Source organism: Scylla paramamosain, chromosome 18 (assembly GCF_035594125.1).
Source record: "Scylla paramamosain isolate STU-SP2022 chromosome 18, ASM3559412v1, whole genome shotgun sequence".
Taxonomy (NCBI): Eukaryota; Metazoa; Arthropoda; class Malacostraca; order Decapoda; family Portunidae; genus Scylla; species Scylla paramamosain.
In genome coordinates this window covers 2,870,001-2,892,078 of record NC_087168.1, presented here as the reverse complement: position 1 = coordinate 2,892,078, position 22,078 = coordinate 2,870,001, and the positions used below count along the sequence as shown (strand labels likewise).

At 40.6% G+C, this 22,078-nt stretch overlaps 1 protein-coding gene across 1 annotated transcript in view; it reads right to left on the bottom strand.

Annotated features, from left to right (window-relative positions):
* The window catches only part of LOC135109009 (F-box only protein 28-like), a 30,972-nt gene extending 9,157 nt beyond the window's left edge, over positions 1–21,815 (bottom strand). Inside the window, exons 1-5 of the mRNA XM_064019987.1 lie at positions 21,330–21,815; positions 11,527–11,616; positions 10,771–10,929; positions 8,108–8,315; positions 2,763–2,917 (exon numbers count right to left, since the gene is read on the bottom strand). Coding sequence (XP_063876057.1) covers positions 2,763–2,917; positions 8,108–8,315; positions 10,771–10,929; positions 11,527–11,616; positions 21,330–21,437 — 720 coding nt within the window. The 5' untranslated portion in view covers positions 21,438–21,815. The remainder of the gene's footprint in view (positions 1–2,762; positions 2,918–8,107; positions 8,316–10,770; positions 10,930–11,526; positions 11,617–21,329) is intronic.
* Positions 21,816–22,078: the final 263 nt, after the last annotated feature.

The window sequence follows — 22,078 nt, the reverse complement described above, 5'->3', positions numbered from 1 at the left end:
TATCAAAGAAAATGTTTGGTACATAGATTCATAAGGAATTAGAATATGAATTTTTATATTCATATAGAAATAAACAGTACTTGCCGCACCATTAACTTAAGAGTTTTCAAGAAAGCTCCTCTCAAACTTCCTCTGCAAATTGACTATTTCCTACACCATTTTCTCCTGTGCTGCTGTTGTTACTATATCCTTGAATACATTAGACACCTCCTTTATACTTGTTCCCTCTCCAACTGTCTCCACTGTTTCCCTTAGTTATTCACATACCTTCTCATAGTCCTCATTACACTCCTCCTTGTTCAACCTTTCACTAGCCATTATTGTTCTCATTTTCTCTCTATCATCATTCCCACCATAGTCCCCTGTCTCGTATTTTCATCTTTACCACAGCATAATGATCTGACCTGCCAGACATCCCTCTTACTGACTTGGCATGCATCACATCTTTCCTCACACTGTTATTCACTGCTACATAGTCAATTACATCATCAATCAGGCTCTTTTTCTCACCACTTTGCCCTTTCCCCAGTACCTGTGGATCATCTGATGGTGGAAAAAGGTGTTTGCCAGGAACAACTTCTTTCTGCACACAAATCCACCAGGTACTCCCCTGTCTCATTCATTCCATCTATTGCCCATTTTCTTATTTCACCAGCTGCCTTTCCATTTTCTCTCTGCCTTCATCACCTCCAGCACCTACAGCTGCATACACACACAAATCCATGCATACCTAACTATCCCTACTTTTCCCACAGCTCACTCTCTCCTAGATCCTTGCCACCCACATGCCTCTGTTCCTTCCATGCTGTTGAGGACATGCTGATTGCACATCCTCCTCCTCCCTTGCTTCTCTCATCCATACTACATGGCACCACTCATTCCAGTCCCTCCCACACCTCACTCTCATTTCTATTCATGCATTTGCATATTTCAGAGCCTTTCAAGTGTTTCTTGCACTCCTGCTACATTTATCTTTCACTTCCCAATACTTTCTATTACCTCTCTTCTCTTCCCATTCCACATTCATTCCATTTACATTTATTGAAGCCACTCTTAACAGTACCCTATTTCCCCCACTGCAAGGTTTCCTCTCTATCCACAGCTACACTGTCTTCCCCACAAGAGAGCAAGCTAGTGGCAGCAAACAGGGTTAGCGGAAGTGGGATTTTGATGACATAAAATCACCATGCACCAATTTTGATGGGTTGTGCTCCAGCAGGTTCACATTCCTCACACACGGACCAGCACACCTCTCATGCACAGACCTACACATTTTAAATAGAGGTGGCAATCCATATAACATGTCAAAAAAAAACTGCCTCAAATTTGCACCTTGCATGGAGCTACTCTACAGTCTGCGTGAAAAGTTACCGCGCCAATAGTTTTTGTTTCCACATTTCCTGTCAGATCACAAAAAAACTATCAAATTCTAACTCCACTCAATACTTGGTATTTCACTGTGTTTCCTTGTTTCTTGAGCACCTATCTGAGATGTTTTGGTACACTATCAGTTAAATTTTGAAGTGTCTCAGGCTTGAATTCTGCCCAACATTTGCAAAGCTCTTTTTCCTGCTTGGAGAGTGTGGGTGTCACAGTCTCTTGATTTGGCCTTAATTACAGCCCATAAGTGCTCTATTGAAGAAATACCTGGTGAAATGCCAAACCAGTCTTTTATGGTGTTGACTTCACAATTAGTTATCTAGCAATTCCTTAACAATTTTAACATTATGAGCTGATGCCCCATCCTGCTGGAAAATTTTAGCTTGGTTATTTCGGACGATGACTCAAGATTATCCATTAAGAGTTCCAAATGCACTTCTTTAGTGATAGTAGTGTTTTTAGGGAACACAACAAGATCACTGAGACCATTGAAAGTGAAACATCCCCCAAACCATAAAACTCTGAGGGTGTTTTGTGGTTTTCTGAGTGTAGCAGGTGTCATTGGAATCAGACCCTGGGTGCCTGTACACTCTGGTAGATGTTATACCACTCATACACAGAGTATTTTCATCAGACCACAATACCGTATGCCAGTTATCTAAGGTCTAATCTTGATATTTCTCTGCAAACTGGATCCTTTTCTTTCCCTGTGAGTCATTTATAAGTGTCTTTTTCTTTGTGCAGTATCTGCAGTACCCAAGGACACAGCACAAAGTATCATGGACAGTATGGAGAGAGACACCAGCTAATATATTCCCTTCCTTAATTTGGTGTCCTATAAGGCTGGCATTGACCTCCAGCTGCCTCCTGAGAAGTGTCCTTATCCTCTCAGGTACCTTACATGGCCTTCTAGAGGACCTTTGTGAGAGTAGTACACTTTTGCTCCTGCCAGCTTTAAATTTTTTTATTAGCTCCTGGGCAGTGCTATCAAGACCTGCTTTACAGAGACCTATGATAGCTTGAATAGTTTTCTTATTAGTGCTCTTTCCACCCATTCTACTAGGCTCTGATACATAAAAACTGAAGTGCAATATGAAAGTGGAAAGCAGAAAAAGCAAATAAGGCAGTACCATACATCAGCTCTCTTTGACAAGTGATACTGAACAGAGGAGCATCTCTACCCACGCTGTGTGAGGAGGAGGGTGTACCTCACTGTCAGATGTACAAAATCTCTCTGAACCCTCTCGGCACTCTTATGGGAAGAGAATTACGATCTATGCAAAAAGTTACCATGCCATTCTTGTCATGCAGTTACTTTTCATGGAGACTGTATATAATAATTCAGTGAACTTAAAAATAAGGATTAACATTTAATAAATTACCTTTGATTTCATGTCAAAGAACTCTTTCTTCATGGCACCAATGTACAGTTTGTAGTACTTATTGGAGTTTGCTAAATCAGACAAGTCTTCTGATGATGTTGGCAGAGAATGGGATTTGCTGAGTGAAGTACTTGCAGCGCTGGTTCCCGGCTGTGCTGAAAAATACACACACGTACAATGGAAATGAGCAAACCCAAATATCTTAATATCTTATTCAATGTATCCAATGATAATGAGACGTGTGGTTGTGTGGGGTGTGCAGGACTGCTGCTCTCATCCTCTTTATCTGTGTGACTGAGGGCTGTGTGAATTACTTTGACTTGCTTGTGTCTGACCTCTCTATGAGTTTTGGACAAACAAAACAAATTCTATATAATGGCAACAGAGGCAATAAGAATGTGAATGATGTGTGTGTGAATGGGGTGCCTTGTTTAGGCCACCCTGTGTTGGAATGCAAGCATGTCATATAGATTATTATTATTATTATTATTATTATTATTATTATTATTATTATTATTTATATTACTATGAGTTCACACAAATCACACATATAGTTCTCAAGATTACAATGCTCATGATACTTTCCAAAACATATCCAGTCATTCACCTCATGATCTGGGATGCAATTTTCACAACTGGCTAACAGGTTTGTGCCTCACTGGGCACTGGCCAGTATATTCTTGTTAGCAGTGATGGTGCTGACTAGTGGCCAAGGCAAAGCATCCATATACACACACAAACAACACATTTTCATTCTCTCTCTCTCTCTCTCTCTCTCTCTCTCTCTCTCTCTCTCTCTCTCTCTCTCTCTCTCTCTCTCTCTCTCTCTCTCTCTCACACACACACACACACACACACACACACACACACACATTCTAATTTGTGGGTTCAAGTACTAGAATTAGAATAAAAGTTAAGCATATAAGTGGTGTATTCAACTTTCCACATCGAGCAATATGGTAAGTGACTCAATCTCTCCTGAATTCTGACTTTCATCTCAATATTATAGGCACCTTGTGATCTATGCAGGATTTGTTTTCTTTTTTGTGTGTGTGATTTTATTTTATTTTATCTATTCAATTCTATTTATTTTCTTTTTTTTTCTTATTTATTTTTCTTTATATGGGAGCATCATAAATTACTTAGAGCAGGGGTCACCAACCTTTTGTGAGATATGATCTACTTTTTCTACAGTTACCCTGATGCAATCTATGAGCCCAAGATTCAAACATATTCCATAAATGTAACTGTAACAGTGTAACATCTTACTCCCACTCAAGGTATGAGAGAGAGAGAGAGAGAGAGAGAGAGAGAGAGAGAGAGAGAGAGAGAGAGAGAGAGAGAGAGAGAGAGAGAGAGAGAGAGAGAGAGAGAGAGAGAGAGAGAGAGAGAGAGAATATTTTTTGCAGTAACTGTTACACTGCTACAATTATGATATAATTATAATTGTTAAAATACAATTACAAAGCACACACTTGCATTATTAATGAGATGATTGGCACTGCATGCTGTCTGCTAACTTGGTGTAGTTAGGGCTGTAGTTGGTGATTGGTAGCTTTAAGCAGGCATCCAGGTGTTCATCTGACAGTGTTGATCGTTATTTAGATTTGATGTATTTCAGGTGTGAAAATGTTGATTCACAGAGGTAGGTTGAACCAAGAAAAGCTGTTAGGTACATGGAACATTTTCTGATATTAGGATACTTTTCTTCACTGAGAAAATTCCAGAAACTGCCTCCTGTTGCCATGGATTTGATCTGAATATCATTTTGCAGTTTCAAAATCTTATTTTCAACTTCAGATGTATCCATGTTAAATAATGTGGCCATTCTAGATGCAATATCTTCAACATCTGTGTCTTTACCAAAGGGAAAACACATGTATGTTGCAACAGGTTCCATTGCTGCTATATCTTGAAAACACCTGTCAAAATCTGAGGCGAGGTTTTGTACCTGTTCAGTATAGCGACCACTGTTAAACTGATCACATTGTTTACCTTGATTTTCCAGTTCTGACATCATATTTCTGAAATTTCTCAGCGCATGTTGCTGTAGCTGTAAAAACACTAGTTTTAGTTTCTGCTTGAATGATGTCACAGCACTAATCATGTCAACTATAGTTTTATCTTTTCCTTGCAAATCTAAGTTCAGTTCATTCAACATACCAGCTATGTCTACTAAGAATGCTAAATCCAGCAGCCATTCTTCATTGTCAATGTGGGGGTGATGAGAAGGCCAATCCTCTGAGGCCAAAAACACTTATATTTCAGGTAGCAGATCTCTAAATCTTTGGAGAAATTTATCTCTGCTTAACCACCTGACATCTGTATGCAAGAACAGATCAGAGTGTTCTGCTTCACTTTCTTGTAACTGACTTCAAAACAGTCGCCTCTGAAGACTTCTGGCCCAAATTGAATTTACAATCTAAAAGAAATGTCCATGACTTCTGTCATATTCAACATTTTACCAAAAAGTACTTGTTGATGAATGACACAATGATAATTAAAGAAGTCAGGAAATCTATCATCACCCCTGCAAAGGGCAATGAACCCACTGGTTCGCTTGTTTACTGGCAACTGTGTCTTGTTGACAAAATCACTGAAAGTGTGAAAAATATCCTCACCTTGGGTTTTTCCTTTTAATGGTAGAACCTTTAGTAATTCCTCCTTTGTGCTCAGATCTTTGAACACCATTCTAATGAAAATGCACAGTTGTGATGTATCGATCATGTCAGTAGTTTCATTAAATTGTAATGAAAAGAAGACACACTCACGTGTGTCCTTGTTCAGTTGTTCACCCAAATCCTCAGCCATAAATTCACAACGCCTCATAACAAGTGTTTCCTGATAACTGGACTTCTTTAATAGCAGACATTATTTCAGACTTGTTTTTGAAATTTTCAAACAATGATTCTGCTGCTTCTAGAAAAGCCTCCTTGAATATTTCTCCATCCTGAAACGTTTTTTGTGCTTTGTGAGTACTCGTCTCACCTTGAACAATGCAATGGTTGCTGCCTTTGAAGTCACTCCTGTACAAAGGGCTTGTTGTGCTGAATACTGTGCCTTCAGTTCTCGAATTTTCCTTTTTCGTAGCTCACTTTTGGGAGGAAAATCACTGTCATGCTTCTTGTGAAGACTTTTGAAATGCCTTTCAAGATTTCCTTTCTTTGCCAGTGCTGGGGATACATGACATATCAGACACACACACTTTGAATTGTTCATGGTAAAAAAATAATCTTCCTTCCACTCACTGTGAAAATGGTAAGTTTTACTTTTTTTTAGCACTCGATCCAGCTCCAGCACTACTCATTTTGGTTCAGTTGATGTCTAATAACCTGTTAATAACCTGTTCAAAAACGAAAACGTTTTACGGAAGTGTTAAGCCACTATTACACGGGCGAGTTTTACTCCAGCACTAGTCACTGATGTGTACTGGTTGACGCTGTTGTTCGCAGAAAATAATGTAAACAACACTTTACAACTGATGTAATGAAAGGAAACTAAAATAAATGCAGCTTTTTCTGTCCTTAATACTGACTATGTGGAATATTTAATTATTATGTGACTATTTCAAGCCGTCAGAACATTTCTTTACGAGACACTGATCCCAACACCTCTACACGTCCAACATTTGCTGACAACTGTGGAGGCTTGCGGGGGGGAACAGAGATGCCAATTAATATTTGTGTTGACAATTATCAATATGATTCACGGGTGTAGACAAGACACCCTAACTCTGAGTCAACTTTTTATTTAACAGTCATCAGTATTTGTAAACTAACAAAAGCACACACTGGCCCTACAAGTAATGACAATTTACAAATCAGGTTTAACAGCAATCGCCTATTACCTTCCTGTACAAACACGTACGGTTCCTGTCCACTGGTCAGTTTCCGCCAATCCCCCCCCGGGCTTAAAGGCTGCCAGTGTATGATAACACAGGAGTAGTCTGTCTTTATTAATAATTGTATGGTGTTCAGACATGTCCATCATATGAATATAAATATAACTTATTCCCAGAAAACAAAGAGAACTATAATAATCCAAGTATGATGAGTATTTGGATATGCTATTGCAGCTATTTGCATGGCAACTTCTGAAGGACTAATTATTAACAGGTACAGTAGTGTGATCGACATAAAACAGGCTTGTGATCAACCAGTTGATCGCGATCGACTGGTTGGCCACCCCTGACTTAGAGGGTGACATTCATTATTTTTTTTATTCATATGTGTTTGTATATTAAACACAAATCCTCAAGTTTCACTAAATACAATAACTATTTTCAAAAGAAAAAAATATTACTGGGTGTGCCAAAAATTTGCCATTCGTGGAAGTCTGCATCACACAAACCCAACAAGTGTGGAAGGTGCAGCATACCCAATGTTGTGAGGCAAGGAACAGTACTACAAGAGGTAGCTGGTCTCTACTTCAACAGGGTGCATGCATGCCCAAGATTTACATCATCCAGTTTTGTTCTGTCACAACAGCCTCTGACCAGTCACTACTCAGGACACCCACATGATGTCAGATGGCAGCTGAAATCTCACATGTCACTGAGATGTGCGGATATGACACCCACACACATAGATACGACTGTGTGGAGTCGCAAGTGTCATAAGTGTTTTGGACATAAGAACCTAACAAAAATAAAGAAAGCTGCATGAAACCATCAGATTTACACATGGCAGTCCCTATATGAAACATACCTACCTATTTCCACCTTTCATCTCAATCCATAAATTTGTCTATCATCTTTTAAATCTCCTTAATGACTCAGCACTAACAGCCTGATTACTAAGTCCATTCCATTCACCTACCACTCTGATAACCAATTCCTTCCAATCTCTTCTTTAAATCTAACCTTTTTCAAGCTTGAAGCCATTACTTCTTGTTCTGTCAAGATTACTGACCCTGAGAATTTTGTTTATGTCACTTTTGTCATATCTCCTATACCACAGTGGACAGTGGCTGCAACAGGCTGACCTGTGAGAAATGCTTGTGAGTGTGATCAAGAGTGTGAGTGTATGCATCAGGGTGCTTTGTCTCAGCTATCCTTCATTCACAAGGGATGGCAACGTGGTATATAGAAAGATAGACTCCTTGTATTCAATAAATTGAAAATCTTGAAGTAAACTTGAGATTTGTAGTGTGAGAAAATGGCTAGAAAATTACTTCTCACTTATGGCACTAGACCCACAAAATCTTGCTTATTTTTCCAGTGTTTGAATTACACACTACTCACCATATCTCACAATACCTTTAGTCACTATAGATGTCATGAAATATATGAATCCAGTGTATATCTAAAATACATGACAAAACAAATAGTCTGTACATATACTTACAAGAATGAGTTGCAAAAGCTGTTTTGAGTGAGAAACGTGGGGTGCTTGGAGAAAGAGCGGGACGCTTTAAGGAACAGACAATCTTTTCCTCAAAGTGTTCCATGGCCATGCTGGATATGTCTCGAAGTTCTGTGAGGATTTCATGTGAACACGGCAACGTTTTGTGGGACTGGATGAAGTGCAATACTCTGTATATTTCATCAATGACCTGCAAATACACCACACAATTTTAATCTGCCTACATAAACTCAATTTCCTGATACTACACCATTTACTGTCCCATTTCACTGCTGTAATGGCAATCTTAAATACTGCCAAATCATGTAAACTGCACTCATAACAGGTTCTACAACAACAGTAAGAAATCACCAGGATCATAAGCAAACCACATAATTCACCAAGGTCCTAACAATCAACAAAGCAGCTGAAAATCCTAAGCCAATAATTTAATCTTGCTTATCAAGGTTCAAATATCAGACTGGCAGGTGAAATCCTCAGACACATGCACCACGCCAGCTGCTGTCTGCCTGAACACTCTTGCCACTGAATCATCTGCACTTTTCCTTTCTTGTCATCTCTTATCTACAGTTCCCCAGATTTTGTATTCCATTTTTTTGTTTCTGATTTTTTCTCTGGGTGTGTTGCTTTCTGTATAGTGCATTTTCCATGTGTTTTATGAGTTCACTTATGTGTCCCAGTGTTTTGCATGTCCATGTATCTATCTATCTATCTATCTATCTATATATATATATATATATATATATATATATATATATATATATATATATATATATATATATATATATATATATATATATATATATATATATATATATTTATTTATTTTTATTTATTTATTTATTTTTTTTGTGTGTGTGTGTGTGTGTGTGTGTGTGTGTGTGTGTGTGTGTGTGTGTGTGTGTGTGTGTGTGTGTGTGTGTGTGTGTGTGTGTGTGTGTGTGTGTGTGTGTGTGTGTTTCTCATGTTTAAGTAATCTTAGAAGTTCCCTGTAAGAGCAATTTGTTAGTGGAATTATGCTATGTCCTGTAATTTGTGGTCAATAAAATACAGGGTATAACACGAGTGTATGCAGATATTGCCAGAGGTGAAAGTGCAGGATATTCTAAGACAAAAAAATAAGCACATATGCATTTTGAGACATTGTTTAGCCATGGTGTGAAATTCAAGTGTGGCCCGATGACAGATACAATGGCCGGGCTGGGCAGGTAACCATGCCAGGGAAACGCCATTTCCATGCACTCCACATTACTTTAAGTTATAAAAAAATAATCTGAATGCATTCATTGTCACTGTCTTGCATGAGAACTGCATGTGACCGACTAGCAATCAGGTGATGTGCTGCTAGCCTCGCTCCTTCCTCATCCCTGCCCGGACAGGCATGGTGCCATGCAGCCTATTATTTCATTTGTCGTTTATTGCATCCATACTATCATTGTGTAATGTTTATCAATCCATTGTTGTCACTCACTTTGTCATGTGTTACTGTAAAGCTCCAAAACTTGTGGAAATCATGACTGAATTATTCATAATTTCATCAGCAGACATCCAGGTCTACACATCCCACCACAGATACCCGAATGGCCTGGCCGTTGTATCTGCCACTTGGTCACACTTGAATTTCATACCACAGCTAAACAACACCACAAAATGCACATGTGCATAGAGCATTTTCCACTTAGAATATCCTATACTTTTACCTCTGGCAATATCCACAGAAACTCATGTTACACCTTGTACCTATCTATCATACACTATACCAAAGAAATCATACCAGTAAAGATACAGTGGACACCATTCTTACTACTAGCAGAGAGTGAAAGGAAACTTCAGAGAGGTGGACCAATTTCATTAGGTGTGTGTGAGGTGGAAACCATAAGGTGAAAACTGGGGAAAAAGGTGATAGTATTTGATGGAAGAGAAGTGGTGTGTGACTTAAAGATACCTTATAGGGTAAACATGCTAGCTGTGGGAAGGTGTAAAGGTGGTTCTGTGAGAAGAGAGAGTGGAGGAGGTGAGTGACTTAAAGTATCTGGAAACAATGCTAAGGAAACGTGATGAGATGAATGGAGAGATAAGAGAGAGAGAAGGCTGAAAGACAGGCAGGTCACAAGTTCACTTGTAAGATTCATAACAGGGAGAAATGTGTGTATGGAAGTAAGGAGAGGGTTACCAATATTGACACATGGATCACAGACTTGGACATGTTATTGGGCACAACAACCTAGTGAGTACTATAGAAATTAGTTATCTGAGAGGGATGTGTGGAGTGACAAGAATGAAGTATGTATGAGACAACTGGTACAATTGGTAAGTGGTGGAATAGGTAAAAAGAAACATTGACATGGTACCATGATGAAAGATGAAAAGCAAAGAGCTTGTAAAGGTGTATGTGAGCAAAGATAAAGATGCCATTTAGAAGATGAAAAAGAGTACATGTGTCAATGAGGTGTCAGTAGAGATAAGGTGTGTGAGGAGGTAAAAAGGGAATGTCTAGATAGAGGGATGTGGGAGCTCTTCTGCCATGGCCACCTCCTTGGAGAATACTTCCAGAGGGACCAAGGAGTCAGGTAGATAGATAAAATATAGAGATGGATAGATAAATAAATATATAACAAACCTTTTACATGTCGAGAAGCACTGACCTTGCCTGGAATGAAGCAACACATTTCATTGTCCACGTATTTCATGAACGTCATGTTCAGAAGCGAGAGACGAGTCTCTATGGCAGTGAGAATGTCACAGTGACGGAACAGAGGATGATTCCTGCGCTCTGATTCCCGTCGAGGCAACTGACTCTTCACCTGCAGGAAGTTTTGTTGTCAGTGAGAAAAGCAGCCAGGCAAACATTTTTCAGAGACAGTGATCAGTAAGACAACACAATAAAATATTACTGTAAGCCTTAATGCTAAATACAAATACATCAAAATCTGATCAAGATTAACAAATTTCTGGGTGGATATCACCTACAACAGATAAACCACCAAAATTCTAAAAAAAAAATTAATAATAATAAATAAATAAAATTCTTTATTATTTTCTTTAGCCAATCCATTGCTCAAACAATACAGTATCACAAGGCTTCCAGTGCCCAATAAGCTCTTAAAATGTTTAATCCTTCCTTATGGCACAGATATTAAAGCATAACTAAATACAGTTAATGATATGTCTTCACTGTTTAGAGGGAAATTTGCTTGTTCACTAAGCACATATCAGAACCATATTCATACATAAGGTTTGCAAGTTTCATGTTTGCTTTGTTCTGGAGCATCATAGCAACAAGATAAGATACAATCTGCTCAGATGACATACAAACTATTCTGGAGTACATTTATTCCTTCCTTCAAAGAAATCCCAATCAAAAGCTGAGAGGAATGATGGCCACAGAGACAGCCACTCACCTCCTTCAGACACTTGGCTTGGTACCTCTCCACTTGCCGAAACCCTTTGTTCAGCAGCATCTGGTTAATGGCATCAAAGCTTCGACAAACCTGAAAATAAATGCATTTCTGTGAGCTACATCTTCGGTTGGTTATCATCACTACCTTGTTTCTTGCAATGAGATGTCGACTACAATAAGGAACAAATACAAGGATGACTACTACTACTGCACAGAAGATTATCACCAAAACAAATCCAGCACCAGCAGATACATGAAATTTTACTGAAAAAGACACATGCAATTGTCTATCTGATGCCTTGCTCCCTTCACGAATGTCTCCTTATGGTTGGCCACAGCTGAAGAGCCTCCACCTTTTCCTATTCAAACACTTCTTTCTAACACCTCCTTCTAATGCAAGAGGTAACCAGTACTCTCAATCTTACATCCCTTTTTCTGGTAAACTCTAGATCTTTCTGCCAACTATCATATTTTCCCTACCAATGACTTGAATTTCTTCAAGAAGGAGGTTTCAAGACACTTCACTTCTAATTCAGGGTACCCAATTCTTTTGGCTCTATTCTTTAGAGATTACCACCTCCAGGGACCTTTTCTTTTTTGTCTTTTTTTTTCTTTTCGTTTTTGTAGTCTTTGGCACGTGCCCCTCTTCCATAACAAAGCATTATAGTCTACAAGTATCACTCTTTAATTAATGTTATTAGGTTAATGAGAGAAAGCAGCACCACACAGCAGCAGGAGAGGGAGACCATACTGCATGGGGAAGAACACTGTGATGCGAGAGGTGGCATTAAAGAGCCATGGTGCCCTTTGGAGCATCATAGAAGCACTAAGAGACTGACATGATGGTGGAATAAACTGAACCCAAACCAAGTCCATCATGTCACTACTCAGGTTATAAGTAATCAGATCCCTAATGGATTTTGGTCAGCCCTGACTGTCCCAACACTACAAAGGGAGACAGATTTCCTTGACGTGTGGCCAGCCATGCTATGCCTAAGCTCCAGTGGTGTAGTACAAGACTGTCCCTTTCCACCAGGCACCAACAGGACTAAGTGAATGATGTGTGTATGAGTGTGTGGTGCTTTGTTTGGACCATCCTGTGTAGGATTGCCAGCCTGTTATAGAGATAGACAGAGCTGCAAGAACTGGAACAAAGGCTAGTTAGGACAGCACACACCCAGAGCATATTGTGATTCAGTGATAAAAGCTTCATCCTTCAGATCTTGGAGTTTTCATTAGTATTCAAACCACAGAAATCACAAGTCACTTTCTCATGGGTGCTTTTATTTATTTATTTTTATTTTTTTCCGGTAATGATCCAGAATTCTTGTTAGTCTGTCACTAGAATCAAGGAAGCACTCTTGAAAATCTCCCTCTTTAATAACTTGAGTAACTTTCGATGAGGCAAAGAAGTGCTTGAGGAAGAGAGGGTGGAGATGATCAAAGCTTGTCCAAGGCCACAAAAACGTCCCTTGCACCAGAATCTTTAGCTTGAGCACCACTGGCCTGAGGGGTAGAGATGAACACACACACAACCATTTAAGTGGAGGACCATTCAACTACTTTTCCTGTCTTCTCTGGTTTTCCTTCACTGTACATTCCCTGTCAGTACTCATATGCATACAACATTCCTTGCATCTTTCCACACCAGATGAATATCAAATTACCAGTGAATTAAGATGAAAAATACAAAAATACCTTTGTTTTGGTTAGAAATAGTTGGACTATATTGATTTTTTTTTTGTGTTATTGTTTTAGGCATTACTCACTGCAATTACTTGGTTTGCCTTGTCATGAACATCAAATTACCAGTGAATTAAGATGAAAGAATGCAAAAATACATTCATATTGGTTAGAAATTGTTGAAGTGGCAATTATTTTTGGTTGTGTTGTTGTTTTATGAATTATTCTCTGCAAATACTTGGTTTGTCTTGTTTCCCTTTAAATATATATAAATATTTTTAGCATTCACTTTACATGTGTAGTGACTTGGGGCAACCACATCAGTGTCCTGCTACACTAGAGAAACACTCAAAAAAGTATACATACACTCAAAAGGTCCAGACACTGCACAGACACAAGCTGGCTGTGCCCCATCATTGGAGAACCATTCTCAAGGGAATGATGATGATGATGATGATGATGATGATGATGATGATGATGATGATGATAATAATAATGGGTAATAATAATAATAATAATAATAATATAATAATAATAATAATAATAATAATAATAATAATAATAATAATAATAATAATAATAATAATAATAATAATAATAATAATATTAGTATAGTACTCACATCACCCTTAAGAAGTCTGATAGGCAGCGATCAGCATCTAAATACAGACACACTACAGTAAACACTCATTAGAAGTATTGTTTATAGAGCAGTTTAACACAATACAGCCATAGCACTTACTATTATGCTCAAGTCGTAGATCACATCATTTGGAGCATTTCTAATGGTTACACCATGTGGCACAGATAACAAACATCTCACAAATAAATTATTTTGACTTCCTTGCTCTTGTCCTTCCTCTCAACCCTGCACTGGCTCAATCATGCCTGTGTTAGTATAGTATGTTGGTGTGTGGGTACTGTGACTGCATTACATCACCACAGTAACTGGTCCCATGGCAGGTATTTTACTCACCATTGTATTATTGATTGATTTTTTATTGCACTGGAAGCAAATTAATTGTCATAGTGATATGTAATCAAATTGTGCATGACACATTTGTACTGCACATGGTGCCACTAATTCAGATGGCCAGTGCAGTATGGAATCAGTCCGCATGTAGTTCTCCGTAAGGATATGAAAGACAGCAGGGGAGCTGCCACATCAGTTCTACTTCCATTATGGCATCAGACAGGGGCACTGATTGCAATTTGGGTCTACTGGACTTTTCCGTGTGCTCCAGTGGGTCTGTATTAATTTTGTGAGTACTAACAAATTATTCTTGTTAGTGTGGTGTGCCAGTGTAATATTAGGTTAGATTAGTATCCATAAGAGGGGTCCAAAGCAAAGCCCCATGGCTAGTTTAGGTTAGGTAATGTTAGATAACATTAGGTTAAGTTGGGCTAGGTTACATTAGAATCCTTAAGGGGCATCCAGGGAGGGAAAAGTCACATGGCTAGTTTAGGTTTAGTTAGTTTATTTAGGAGGAAATGTGTTGCGACAGACAGATAAATACAAGTACCTGGGAATGTGTATGAGTCTGAATGGCTGTGTAAAGGCAAAGAATGAAAAGATAAGCATGGTGAACCAGTAGGCGGATCATCTAGGAAGTGCAGCAAGGATGAGAGTGAGTAAATATGACGTGCTGCAAGAAGTTTGGAAGAGCATGGCTGTTCTGAGCATTATGTATGGCATGGATGTAACTGTGTGGAATGAGAATGAATTAGAAAAGTTAGAAGTAGGACAAAATAGAGTAGCAAGGATGGCACTTAATGCACCAAGGTATGCAGTGATAGAGGCCTTGAGAGAGGACATGGGTTGAAGTACTTTTAGAGAGAGACATGCAAAAAGCAACCTTGAAGTATAAAGCTAATGGATGATACGAGACTAGTGAGAAAGGTGTTTCTGTGGAATGTTAGGAGCAGCAGGTGGGGGAAGAAGTGTTAAGATTGTAATAAAGAGCGGTTTGCAAAATAGTTGGGCTTTTCAACAATTTGGGGGAAGCATATTGAGAGTGACTGGAATATGACTGCCAGAAATGGGGAGGGTTTAGAATAGGATGTTAGAAAGTGGAAAAATGAGATAGACAGAGTGGTGAAGCATGTGGGATTGAGTGAATGGAAGAATAAGATGGAATATCAGAGTACTTTGGAGTGGTATAGAGAGAAAAAGGCCCCAAAGTATGAAAAGTGGTATGATGAAAGCCTGGGCAGTGATCTCTTCCGAGCGAGGGCGAAGTGCATGGATGTGAATGCAAGGAGTTACAGATGGTCTGAGTCCCGCAGCAAAGTGTGCCAGATGTGTGACATGGGAGATGATGAGCATGTGGTGCTGGAATGTGTGAAGTATGCCAGAGACAGGAATGAGATGATACAAGTGGTGCTGAGGGAATTAGGACATGCTTGAGTTGAGAAGACAGGAATAGAATGGATGGTGTTGCTGCTGGGACTGTGTGGGGAGATGAATGAAAGGATGACTGAGGCAGTTAAGGAGTTCCTGGAGAAAATGTGGCATGCTAGATGTAGGAACTTGTGGTGTGATAGATGCTGTATGACTCCGTATGCCATTTTCTGTTGTCATTCTTTGTTTTCCCTACAGGAGTGCTGATGCAAAGGCCTGGCTTGGGAGGAATCCTGACCCTCCTGTAAGATCAAGATCAAAATCAAGATCAGATTAGGTTAGGTCTACATGTTCTACACGACTGTATAGAGCGGTGTGTACAAGTGGCTTTGCCTTGCTCTCTGAGTTTTCTCTGAGTTTTGTGGTTTATTTTCTCTTGCCTGTGTGCTGAAATACCCTAAACATGGTGATGAGTGCATGTGGTTCATGTGAGGAGAGTGCAGTGAACGGGCAAAGGACTGTGGCATGCAAGAGATGCATGGCCTGATTCCATGTAGCCTGTGTGGACATGAGGGAGGCCAACATAAAGGCGCTGGGGTTCGAGCTTCTGGTGTTCCTATGCAGGAAATGCCTGAGCAAGAGCCTCAATGAGTGGAGGAACCAGGATGAGGAAAAAGGAGAGAGTGGAGCAGAGCACCCAGACAGAAAATCTGATGAAAGAGGCAGAAGCAGAGACGACAAGGACTGAAGAGAGAAAAGACCAGCAAGAAGTGGTGGAAGTGACTAGAACAGACAGACGCCCAAGGAAGAAGAGAACAGTAATCAAGAAAGCCCCAGTATGTGTCATTGGAGACAGCATGGTAAGGAAGACTCCCAACTTTGTAAGAAGGGAAATTGAGTGCATCATCATGGGAGGTGCTAAGATCAAGACATCAAGAGGAAAATCAAGGAAGAAGTGCAAGAAATGGAAGAGAGAAGCCTGCTAGTGATTCAAGGAGGAGGCAACAACTTAGTGGAGGCAAGTGCTGAAGAAACAGTAAAGGAAGTGATAGAACCAGTGAAGGCAGCAGAAGAAAAGATGTGTGTGGCCGTGGTGGGGTCCTGCGGCACCCACAGGAAGGAGTGCAGTACGAGAAGGTCAGAAGAGAAACGAACCGCAAGATATGCATGGAACTCATAAAGGTCAAGATGGAATGGATAGCAGAGAAGAAGGGCAACGTGAGCTTCCTAGACACGGATAGGATTCTTGACCAAGAAAAATTCTACGGGAGAGACGGGGTCCACCTCAACCACAACAGGAAAGAGAGGCTAGGACGTCGACTGGCCGAGTGGATGAGGGCGAGGCAGGTGTGTTGTGTGGATGAGGCATGACAAGGAGGACCCACTGATGTCAGTGAACATGGAAGAGAAGAGACTAACCAATCAAGAAAATGTGTGAAGATTGGCTGTATGAATGTGAGAGGATGGGGTGTGGGCAAGTTTGAGGATGTATGCAAGGAGCTTAGTGAGTGGAGGTTCGACTTAGTCGGGCTCACTGAGATTCACCTGAGAGATGATGTACGAATGGAGGGATGTGAGTATGTTATGATTGGAAAGGGGCATAAGACACAGGAAACACTGAGAAGAGGTGTAGCCCTACTCTACAAGAAAGAAAGAGAACTGAAAGTAGAGGAGATTGATGTGGGGGAGTGTACAAGTAGTGAGGATGTGCTTGCAGTCAGAGTGGAATGCATGGATGGTCGTGGCAGACCAGAGGTGGTACTGGTGGTAGTGTACATGACTGTCATGGGTGAAAGAGCAGAGAGGGGAAATAGGAGGAAATATGACATACTTAAGAAAGTTGTGAGAGAGCATGGAGAGGAGAGTGCTAGTTATGGGTGATATGAATGTACATGTGGGAATACTTGTGGAACAGGTGAACAGGAATGGTGAAATGCTTGGGGAGTTTGTTGATGAACTGGAGCTGGAAAATCTGAATGTTACTTTGGCTGAGGGGCGTGTGACTTGGAGTGCAAGAGAGCAGGAATCGGCAACTGACTATGTGTTGGTGAATGGAAGAATGCGTGAAATTGTGTCGCATATGTGGATAGATGAGGATGGTTTGGTTGATATTGTGTCTGATCACAGCGTCCTGGTTGTGGAGTGCTTGATGCAGGGTGGGAATGAAGTGAAAGTGGCAAGTGAGAAAAAGAAGTGGAGACTGAGAGATGTAGGGTGGGGGAACTTTCAAGTTGATCTGAATGAGAGAAGCTGGGATGACGAAAGTGTGCATGACATGGAGCATCTGAATGAGAAACTGGTTGAAGATGTGAGGGGTGCTGCTGTGAACCAGATAGGGTTTGTGAGAGTAGGTAGAAGAAAGAATGTATGTAAACCATGGTGGAATGATAAAAATCAGAGCAGCTAGGAAGGAACGAAAGAGAATGAGTAGACTGTAGATGGCTGAGGAAAAAGAGACATGAAAGTGATGAGGCAGAGAATAAGTATCAGAACGCATGGGCAGCGTATGTGAAGCAGCAGCGGTTGACAAGACGAATGATAATGAATGCTAAAGTGAAGAGTGAAAGGAGAATGATTCAATCTTTAAGAGAGAAATGTATGGAAGGTGGCCATGAATAGTACAAGCACATGAGAGGTGAGAATATGTCAGGCAGTGTTGGTGTGGAGTCTAAAAGTGGATGGTGTAGTTATAACAGAGGAGGGAATCAGGGAGGCAACCAAAGGGTTCTGGGAAGTAGATGGGGTAAGTGAGATGTTTAGTGTGAGAGAAGGATGTGTGACACTGGAAAGGAAGGATGTAGATGAACTGGATGAAAGAATCAGCAGGGAGGAAGTGGAAAGGTGTGTGAGAAGGCAGAAGAATGGCAAGGCAGCAGGTCCAGATGATATACCGTATGAGTTCTACAAGAATGGTGGGGAGATAGTGATAAATACTCGTAGAATGACTGAATTATTCAATCGAGTGTGAGGATTTAAGAGTAAGAATGAGCTGAAGAACTACAGGTCAATTGCATTAGTGAATACAATAGGTTAAGTTTTCAGTGCAGTGTTGAATGAGAGACAGAATGATTTTCATGTGGATAGGAGAGCTGAGGACAATATGTTTGTGGTAAATGAAATGATCGAGAAGAAAAAGAAGGATAGGGGTAAATTGTACCTAGGTTTTCTGGATATAGAGAAAGCTTATGATAGAGTGAACACAGAAATGCTAGGTAGAGTCTTAGAAAAGATTGGATTGAGTGCAAAGATAGTTAACATGGTGCAAAGTATGCATGTGGACACAAGAGCTAGATACAGACTAGGAGACACAGAAACAGACTGGGTGAAGAGTGAGAGGAGTTAGGTTGTATATTGTCACCAACCCTTTTTTAGCCTGTATACAGAGGAGCTAGCAGCCAGGATGAGAAGAATGAATGTAGGGGTAAGAGTGGGGAATAATAAAGTATGTGTGCTTCTTTATGATGTAGTTGTTATGAGAGAATCGGCAGATGAGCTTCAAAGTTTGTTGGATGTTGTGGATGGTAATGGAAAAGACTTTGGAGTAAGGTTTAGCAGTGAGAAAAGCAAGGTAATGATTGTGAATAGGTCAGAGGATGAAAGTAATGTGGTATGGAGACTTGGAGAGAATGAGTTGAAACAGGTGCAAGAATATAAGTACTTAGGGATGTGGATGAGTCCTGGTGGGTGTGCAAAGGTAAAGAATGAAAAGATAAGTATGGGTAGGTCAATTGGGAAGTGCAGCAAAGATGAGACCAAGTAAGTATGATGTGTTGAGAGAAGTGTGGAAGAGTGTGGCTGTGCCAAGTATAATGTATGGTATGGATGTGATTGCATGGAATGAAAGTGAAATTGATAAGTTAGAAGTGGGCCAGAATAGAGTAGCAAGGATGGCACCGAGTGCACCAAGGTGCACAATAGTTGAAGCCTTGAGAGGTGATATGGGATGGAGCACCTTTAAAGAAAGATTCACAAGAGCTACACTTAGGTACAAGATTAGGCTTGAGAGAATGGATGATGCAAGAATAGCAAGGAAGGTGTACCTGTGGAATGAAAGTGGAAGCAAATGGAGGAAGAGGTGCATGAGAATGACAGACAGGAATGGATTGCAAGTTGTGTGGGCGATAAGAATGGCTGGTAGGAATCAAAATGAGTGTGAATGGGTGGTAACAAGAGGAGGCAGAGTGGGAGCTGAATGGGATGTGAGAAAATGGAAGAATGAGTTAGACAAAGAAGTGAAATGTGTGGGACTGAATGAATGGAAGAATGAGATGGAAAGAAAGAAGACCCTGGAATGGTACAGGGAGAAAGGGGCCCTGAGGTATGAAAGGTGGTATGATGGAAGCCTGGGCGGTGATCTTTTCTTCCGAGCGAGGGCACAGTGTATGGATGTGAATGCAAGGAGTTACAGGTGATCTGAGTCCCACAGCAAAGTGTGCCAGATGTGTGACATGGGAGAGGATGAGATGGTGGAACATGTGGAGCTGGAGTGTGTGAAGTATGCCAGAGACAGGAATGATGCAACTGATACTGACTGAGTTAGGGTATGATAGGAATGAAAGAGTGGAGAAGACAGGAAAGGAATGGATGGTGTTGTTGCTGGGACTGTGTAGAGAGGCGAATGAAAGGATGATTGAGGCGGTGAAAGAGTTTCTGGAGAGAATGTGGCGTGCCAGATGTATGAACAATTAGGATAGAGAATGCTGCTTGTTTCTCTTTTTTTTCTCCCCCCTTCTACAGGAATTGCCGATCCAAAGGCCTGACTCAGGAGTGATCCTGGCCCTCCTGTACCATCAAGATCAAGATCAATGTTATGTTATCTTTGCGGGCACTAGTGTCAACATGGGGTCCCCAGCTGGCTGGGCTGCGTTTGGCAGGTCTGAGTTGCCAGTTGTGTATTTTCCTTGCAGTGTTACCAGGTCAGATGAGGTTACCATATCTCTCTCTCTCTCTCTCTCTCTCTCTCTCTCTCTCTCTCTCTCTCTCTCTCTCTCTCTCTCCCTGGCAAGAGATATGATCACTTTTACGTCACGACTCATGAGACAAGCATTTTGTGTGTGTGTGTGTGTGTGTGTGTGTGTGTGTGTGTGTGTGTGTGTGTGTGTGTGTGTGTGTGTGTGTGTGTGTGAGAGAGAGAGAGAGAGAGAGAGAGAGAGAGAGAGAGAGAGAGAGAGAGAGAGAGAGAGAGAGAGAGAGAGTATCCTCACCTAACCTGGTAACACTGAAAGGAAAATACACAACTGGCAACTCAGACCTGCTGGACGTGGCTCAGCCAGCCGGGGACCCCACCTTGAAACTAGTTAGTCACCAGGTCACTGACCGGCACTAATATCACTAACCATTAGTGATCTTAAGAAGGGGGAGTCCAGGGTTAGGTTAGGTTAGGATAGTCTTGAAATGTCCTGTTTTCAAAACCTGTTGTTTCTCATCCTTAGACCTTTTTCAGGAATGTCAAAAATGCCTCGTTTTGGCTTTTCCCCACCTAAAAACCCTGCTTTCCCCACAATGTCCCCAAATTTGTTGGGGGTAGGGAAAAAGAAAAACAGGGCAGGGTGTATTGTGTTATACTGCAATTTTACTGAAGTGCTGTAAATAGATGCAAAGTTAAATCACTTGCACTGAATGCTAAAACCTACTTATCAAAATATATAGTGACCTAAAGACAAACATAATCAGGGTAGTAGTGGAGCCACAATCAGTTTCAGTGTTAAGACTTACAGAAATATAAACAAACACTAGGTAAGCAAAAGGTTGAGAGAATGAAGGCTGAAGGAGTGACTCACGATCCTGAGGTGCGCCAGCTCTTCGAAGGTCAGGTAACCCAGGATCTTCTCCCTCACGATGTCAGGCAAGTCAAAGAAGTGAAGTGTTCTGCTGCCCTCCACTGCCATGATGCTTGGTGGTAGATGGTGAGCGGGAGGGAGGGAGGGACACACACACACACACACACACAAATTCACCACACAGACATTCCACCAGATACAGGCACACTTAAATCACCACACAATACAGACACACTTATCACAAATACATTTCACCACTAGTACACACGCACAGTTCATCACCAGTCACCACACAGCACACAAAGCGTAGACACACTTCACACAGAAAGACAGAAACTTCACCAGCAGTCACCACACACACAGACAGGTTCCCTTCATCACCATTCACCGCACAGTAGACATATTGCCATGAGCATATAGGACACCCATCACAACACAGACAGACAGACAGACTGACGCTGCTATTGCTGCTGCTGCATCTAAACACTAGAACATAACAAGATAGAAATGCGTGTTTTAGTTATCTATTATTCTTCTATGCAAGGGGGACTATAAAACACACTTTTTTTCTCATCTTTCTTTCTTTTATTTCATTGTTTTTCTGTTTTTCTTTTCTTTTTCCTATAGTCTCAACAGTTAGCAACATAGGAATGGCAAGAGTGATGTATCAAAGGACAATTTGTGGAGTAGTAGGTAACAATAATAATCGTCAGTTCTCATTATTGTAATATATTTCTGATAAAAAAAAA